The 7508-nt window shown below is 47.0% G+C and overlaps 1 protein-coding gene across 1 annotated transcript; it reads left to right on the forward strand.

Annotated features, from left to right (window-relative positions):
• Positions 1 to 306: 306 nt before the first annotated feature.
• On the forward strand, positions 307 to 2099 carry LOC127898828 (G-type lectin S-receptor-like serine/threonine-protein kinase At1g11410). The gene is made up of 3 exons (XM_052431318.1): positions 307 to 370; positions 1266 to 1349; positions 1927 to 2099. The coding sequence occupies exons 1-3, from the start codon at positions 307 to 309 to the stop codon at positions 2097 to 2099; spliced, it is 321 nt and encodes a 106-aa protein (XP_052287278.1).
• The last annotated feature ends 5409 nt before the right edge of the window (positions 2100 to 7508 follow it).

Below are 7508 nucleotides of genomic sequence, written 5' to 3' on the forward strand. Positions count from 1 at the left end.
AATCAATAGAATTGCACCTACAAAAGTAAAACACAAGTAAATCACTATTATTAAGTGCAAAACATTGATATTAAGGGAAGTAAATAATGCAAAACTAGTGCATAAATTGCACTCTAACACCTACACACTAAAAAAACATTATTAGAGGAATGCTGTATTTGATCTCCACCATACCTGAGATTGCATTCTCTGTACATAAACTCAGTCTGTATGTCTCTGCTCCTACATTATAACATCTAATGACATGTAAAAGAGTTCTTAGATTTTGAAAGCCACAAGACTATGGACTCAAATTAATGAAGCAATATGAAGCTTATTGCTTTCACTGATACTGATTGGGCTTCTGATTTAGATGGTAGGAAATCTATTGGTACCTATTGCATCAACCTAAGAAATAATTTGATCTTTGGTCATCTAAGAAGCATTTAGTGGTCACTAAATCAAGTGTAGAGAATGAATATAGGTTAGTGGTCACTGGATCAAGTGTAGAGAGTGAATATAGGTCATTAGCATCTGCTAGTGCTAAACTGATTTGGCTGCAATCTTTGTTTGCTGAGATTGGTGTTCATTGCACAACTAAGCCTTACCATTTGGTGTGACAACATCAATGCCACTGAATTTGCAAGAAATCCAATCCATCATTCAAGAATAAAGCATATCGAAATTGATATGCACTTTATTAGAAACAAAGTCATTGCTGGAGAGCTGACAATTCAGTATATACCAAGTGAGGAACAAATAGCAGATATAATGACTAAGCCACCATCATTTGTACACTTGAACCATCTGAGAGCCAAACTCAATGTACATGCTTGTCCCTGAGTTTGAGATGGGCTGTTAAAGCAGCTCATTGTGCAAAGCATGAAAAGATTAAGCTTAAGCCTATAAGGCTCAGCTGTAACACGTCATCAGAAGCTACTGACCAATGCAACAGCTCAAATGCCAGCTTAGCATAGTTGGTTAAGTTTGTTATAATGTATTGAATGTTTGTTGCCGATGTTAAGTCAAATATTAGAATTAGTTAAGCATAATTAGTTACAAGTTGTTGTAGCCAATGAGCATATATAAATACCAGATGTAATTAATACAATTGATTAATGAAAGTTCTAGAATGATGAAAATATTTCTCTGAAAGAATTTTTCTCTAGCCAAACACTATCATTTTCATTCTGTTTCAAGCTTGCGGTTAGTATTACATATATCTTCGAATAAAAAAGAAAAAAAAAGTTGTAAGTCTTAGTTTCATTTTTTACTTGACCATTCAGCTGAGGATTTGGTGCTATTTGAGTTGGGGACGGTCCAAAAAGCTGATAATATGGAGATTGCTGAAACAAATAAGCATGGAAAAGGTAGAGAAAAAAAGGAAGTTGATGACCCTTGTTTAGCTTTTCCAGCGTTTCTGCTGCAACAAGTAATTTTTCTGCAGCAAATAAGCTTGGAGAAGGTGGCTTTGGACCTGTTTATAAGGTAAAGATTTCAGGAATTGACACTTTTTTCTCTTATAGTTTTCAGCTTTAGCCACTTGTAATTGTCAATATTACCCTTGATATCAAAACATGCCACAGAAAAACTCTTCTTGGTCGACAGCCGACCTTTTTTTTTTCATGTTCTAATGAGCAATACTGCCTAATTATAGAAAAAAATGTGAACCATACCATAAAAAAATTATTTATTTGGATTTGATTTGAAAACCAAAACACGTCAGCCGATCGCAAACAAAAAAAAAAAGACATCAACAGGATCATGGGGTACTGTAAAAACTGTAGTTGATAAGTTGTAAAACACAAAATTATATATATGAGAGAAAGTGCCATTCTCCCAAGATATTTTATCTCCGCATACACCTACAGCGTGCAGATATATATTTAGGATAGGCTAGCTAGTAGTTTATAAAATCTTACTTTAAGAGGAAAAATATCATTCCAGGAATATCTGGTCAAGGATTGCAAGAGTTGAAAAATGAAGCTTCGGTCATAGCAAAGGTTCGGCACAAGCATCTTGTTAGGCTTCTGGGTTGCTGCATTGATAGAGACGAAAAGATACTGGTCTGCGAGTACATGCCTAATAAAAGCTTGGACTTCTTCATCTTTGGTTTGTAAATCTACAATTTGAATTAAATATATTAAAATTCGGGTTATTAGGATATTATTTTTGTTTGGGAGAGATACTGTTTGGGATAAATATGTCGACGAGACCAGGAATGACGAGCAGATATCGGATGGCAGAGTTCTGCGAACCGGTGTGTTCCGTGAAAGCCTGGTGCGCGGAAGAACAGGAGCAGAAATATCTTGTTCGTCCACGATGTTGTCATCCGCGAGGCCAATTTCCTATAAGAGGCATACGGCCATTCCGGCTAGAGGTCGATAGGCGAGGAGACCCGGTCGACAGCAGTTGGCAAGACATGCTCTCCAGCCCGAGAATCTAGGCACGACAGCCACGCTTTCCCCTGAACCGTGGCGTAACACGCAAGATCTCACAGAACCACGACAGCCACGCTTTCCCCTGAACCATGGCGTAACACGCAAGATCCCACGTTTGCCCATAACGCTGCAGTCAGAGCCCCAGACCGTCTCGAGAAAAGCGAAAAACGGGGATTCAGAGGAAGCCTATAAAAAGGTAGCCAACGAAGGTAAAAGGGTTGGCATTTTTGAGATAAAAGAAAAAAACCACGAAAAAAGCCACAAGACCCGTGGCAAGCGTTCCCCGAACCTTGATATCTGACTTGAGCGTTGGAGGGTTTGCGCCGGGAGAACAACCGGCGTACTCTGACTTGTCTGTGTGTGCAGGGATATCTGGAGAAGAAGCATTATTAGGAGACCTCCTGGTCGTGGGGAAGTTGATCGAGCAGAGATCCGGGTCGTATAACGAGGAGAACTGGAATCTCGCATCAACATTTTGGCGCCGTCTGTGGGGATCCAGAGCAAAAAGCTTCTGTTGATAGCAAGAAGAGGGGTGAAGTAAGCGAAAAGCAATGGAGACAGGAGGAAGTAGTGCACAAGGGGGTGATATGAGGCTTAACGATTCCGTGACGCTGAGGGAGATAGTCAGCGAAGCACGGGAAAAAGTCATGTTCGACCGGATGGAACGGATGGAAAAGCAGATGGAGACCTTGACAACCATCCTGCATGAGCTGCGGAGCGAGCGAAGGGTAACCCAAGAGGGAAGGGTGAGAGGTGGTGGAGTGGCACCAGGTCCCGATAGTGCGGGGAGAAGTCAAACCACAGGGAGACTCGGTGGTGAGAGGGGTAACGTACCTCTACGGGGAGAATTTCATAGAGAAAGAGAGCGGTCCCCGGCAAGACAGACTTGTGACGCGGACGACGGGGTGGTGAATGCAGAGGAAACAGAGTTGAGGCAACACTTGCAAGATGTAGAGCAAGAGCGGGATCAAGTTGCAGCACGTGACCCTGGTCGTGCAGGGCAGCTGGAGGAGGAAGTGCGCAGACTAGCGCAGATAATTGACGACATGCAAGGGAGGAACAGAGCCCCTGGTTGGAGGATAATGCTGGACGGAGAATCGCCGCTCGCAGCGGAGATCATGAGGGCAGTTATTCCGAGAGATTTCCGCCTCCCCGACCTCAGATACTCGGGAAGAACTGATCCGCTGATGCACATAGAGCGCTTCAACGACATAACTGGGGTACAAGGACTATCTCAACCCCAAAGGTGCAGGGTGTTCCCACTATTCCTCGAGGGACGTGCACGAGAATGGTACAGGAAACTTCCTCGGGGCAGCATTAAAACCTTCGAGCAGATGTGCCAGGAATTCGCAGAGCAGTTCAGTGGGGCGATGTCACCGGAAGATGACATGATGGAGCTGAAAAGCATGAAACAGGGGGAGCAAGAAACCCTTCGGGAATTCATCAAGAGGTTTCATCGGGCTGTCCTCGACTTGGGAGCCTTCAACCACCCTCAGGCGTTAAGGGGATTGAAAGAAGGGGTGAAGATAGGAAGGCTGTGGTACAATTTGAGAAGCCCAGCTATTCAAACGTATGCGGCCGCATACGAGCAGGCTAAAAGAGACATCGAGATTGAAGAGGAGAAGGCTGCACGGATCAAGACAGACCAGTTAGAAGGGTTGGGGAGGAAAGAGAAGAAAGCATTACCAGGGAATGGGCCGATCAGGAGAAGGGACCACCAGGCCTCCGGTAGTGGAGCAGGAGGTAGGGTCACCGCTTACCAGCCTCATCAGAGGCCACCACAGTATCAGCACAGCAGGGCGCAACCTCCTCGTCCCCCAGCTAGGGAACCTTGGACAAGAAATGATCCGGCATCTGGTGGTCTTCATCAGCATTCCCACGGTGGCAGGACGAGCAGACCAGAAGTACTTCCACCGCCCCCAACTCAGAGCGGGGCAAACAGAGAAAGAGCGGTGCATCTGATTGACCAGAACCAGGACTATGGGCGGTACACTCCCTTGAAGATGTCCCTGGATGAGGTATACGAGGCCATAAAGGATCGAGGGCTGTTGCACCCCCCTACACCAATAACAAAGCTACCCAACAGGAGGGATAGAGGACGTTATTGTAAGTTCCATGGCACCCATGGCCATACCACAACAGAGTGTAGAGATCTCAAGACCCAGGTCGAAGATTTGGTGAGAAATCGGTACCTGGACGAGTTTATGGATGAGACTTTTCCGATGGTGGCCACGACAGATGAAGGGGAGCAGAGCGATAGAATCTTGAGGCGCGAGCAGCCCGCAGTAAGAGTGATAGCCGGGGGCCCAACGTTGGCCGGAGATTCAAACAGATCGAGAAAAAATTATGCTAGGTACGCCATGACCAGTAAAGAGGTACTCCTCAACACCCCAGCAGCCAAACGAGCAAGGGTCAGGCAAGTGCCAATCATGTGGACGGATGAGGATGAGGAAGGGATTCTATACCCCCACGAGGATGCCTTAGTCATCAGGGCTACGGTCGCTAGCAAGAAGTTTGACCGGATACTGGTTGATACAGGGAGCTCAGTTGATGTGTTGTTTAAGTCAACCCTGGAAGAGATGGGAATAGCCAACCGAAAGTTGGAATACACCAACACCTCCTTGAAGGGGTTCGGGGGAGGGAAGCTGGTTCCTCTGGGTGTGGTCGAACTGCCCATCACAATTGGGAGCCCCCCGACAGAAAGAACAGTGATACTGGACTTTGTCGTAGTGGATGAGGAAGGTCCTTACCAGATGATCTTAGGTCGTCCATTTTTAAGGATGAGCAAAGCGGTGTTGTCCAACCATTATCTGGCTCTGAAGTACCGGGTGAATGGGGTAGTAGGAGTGGTACGAGGAGACCAGAGGATCGCAAGAAGCTGCTACTCCTCGGCAGCAAGGGAGGCAATGCAGATAACATCCCTCGATACCCGAGTGGAAAACAAGACTGGCAGACAAGAACCTGTAGAGGATCTGGAAACAGTGAGCATGGGACCAGAGAACCCGGGAAAGACGATCAGAATCGGGTCGAGACTTAAGAGAGAGCAAAAGCAGGAGTTGGTGAAATGCTTACAGGCTCATGCTGATGTGTTTGCCTGAACACATGAAGACATGCCAGGGATTGACCCTGAGGTAGCGTGTCATAAGCTGGCAATAAAGAAGGGTGCTCGGGCAGTAAGGCAGAAGAGGAGGTGCTTCAACCAGGAGAGGTATGAGGCTGTAAATGATGAGGTGGAAAAGCTCTTGAGAGCAGGGTTCATTCGGGAAGTCAGTTACCCAGAATGGATATCAAACGTGGTGCTGGTAAAGAAGGCAAACGGCAAGTGGAGGATGTGTGTGGATTTCACAGACCTCAACAAGGCGTGCCCAAAAGACAGCTTCCCTTTACCAAGGATCGACCAGCTAGTAGATTCAACGGCTGGACATGGTCTGCTTAGCTTCATGGACGCATTCTCGGGATACAACCAGATCCCCATGTACGAGCAGGATGAGGAGAGCACGGCTTTCATCACTAACCAAGGTTTGTTCTGTTACAGGGTGATGCCATTCGGTCTCAAGAATGCTGGGGCCACCTATCAAAGGCTGGTGAACAAAGTCTTTAAGCCGTTGATCGGGAAAACCATGGAGGTGTACGTGGATGACATGATTACCAAGTCCAAAATCCCGAAGGAACACGTCAGACACCTCGAGGAGACATTCGAGCTTCTGAGGAAGTATAAGATGAAGCTCAACCCGGAGAAGTGTGCTTTTGGGGTCGAGTCAGGGAAATTCCTGGGATTCATGGTGAGCCATAGGGGGATTGAAGCAAATCCCGAGAAAATCCAGGCGATTGTGCAAATGACGTCTCCTCGTAACCTGAAGGAGATGCAGAGCCTCACGGGGAGGTTGGCGGCGTTGAGCAGATTCATATCCAAGGCTACAGATAAGTGTCAGCCATTCTTTCAAGTGATAAGGAGGGGAAAGAAAACAGAATGGATCCCAGAATGCGAGGAAGCCTTCCGAAACTTGAAGCAATACTTACAGCAAGCTCCGCTGCTGTCCACACCGAGGGATGGGGACAAGTTGTATCTGTATTTGGCGGTATCGGATCGGGCCGCCAGTTCTGTTCTGGTGAGAGAGGAAGAAGAAGTTCAGTATCCGATATACTACACCAGCAAGGCCCTGCTCGACGCTGAGACCAGATACCCACCGTTGGAGAAATGGGCGCTTGCCCTTGTGGTTGCTGCTCGGAAGTTGAGGCCATATTTTCAAGCCTTCCCGGTCTCGGTAATAACAAACCAGCCATTGCGTCAAACTCTTCACAAGCCAGATGCTTCTGGTCGGCTCGTCAAGTGGGCTGTGGAGCTGAGCGAGTTCGACATTGACTATAAACCCCGCGCAGCGATAAAGGCCCAGGCAATGGCCGATTTCGTAGCTGAATTCACAGAGCCCGAAGTATACTTAGATCAACAAGATGCAGCTACAGGCGGTGACGAAACTCAAGTATGGCAGATGTCTGTGGATGGGTCATCAGGGGAGCGGGGTTCAGGAGCAGGGATTGTCCTGGAAGGCCCAGAGGGGGAGGAGATCTCTTATGCTGTAAAGTTGGAATTTGCAGCCACAAATAACCAGGCAGAGTATGAAGCCTTGATAGCAGGTCTGGAATTGGCTAAGGCCGTGAAAGCAGACAGAGTTAAGATCAGAACCGATTCCCAGCTGGTTGCGAATCATGTCAGTGAAAGATTCCAACCAAGAGAGGAGAAGATGGAACAGTACCTGAAGATAGTCAGACGGATGATGGGGAAGTTCGAGGCAGTGGAGGTGATACAAATCCCCAGGGAGCAGAATAGTCGAGCAGACATTTTGGCGAGGATGGCAGCAGTAGCCGACCCAAAAATGCCAAAGTCGGTCCCTCTGGAGGTGAAGTCCAGCCCAAGTATCGAGCAGAATTTGGGGGTGTTACGGATAGAACAAAAATGCTCGTGGAGGGACCCGATAGTTTCATACCTTAGGGACGGGGTATTACCACCAGATAAGCTGCGAGCTCAGAAGATTAGAGCCCAGGCCTCGAGATACACGATGATCGATGGGGTACTGTATCGGCGAGGAT

Source organism: Citrus sinensis, chromosome 7 (assembly GCF_022201045.2).
Source record: "Citrus sinensis cultivar Valencia sweet orange chromosome 7, DVS_A1.0, whole genome shotgun sequence".
Classification (NCBI taxonomy): domain Eukaryota; kingdom Viridiplantae; phylum Streptophyta; class Magnoliopsida; order Sapindales; family Rutaceae; genus Citrus; species Citrus sinensis.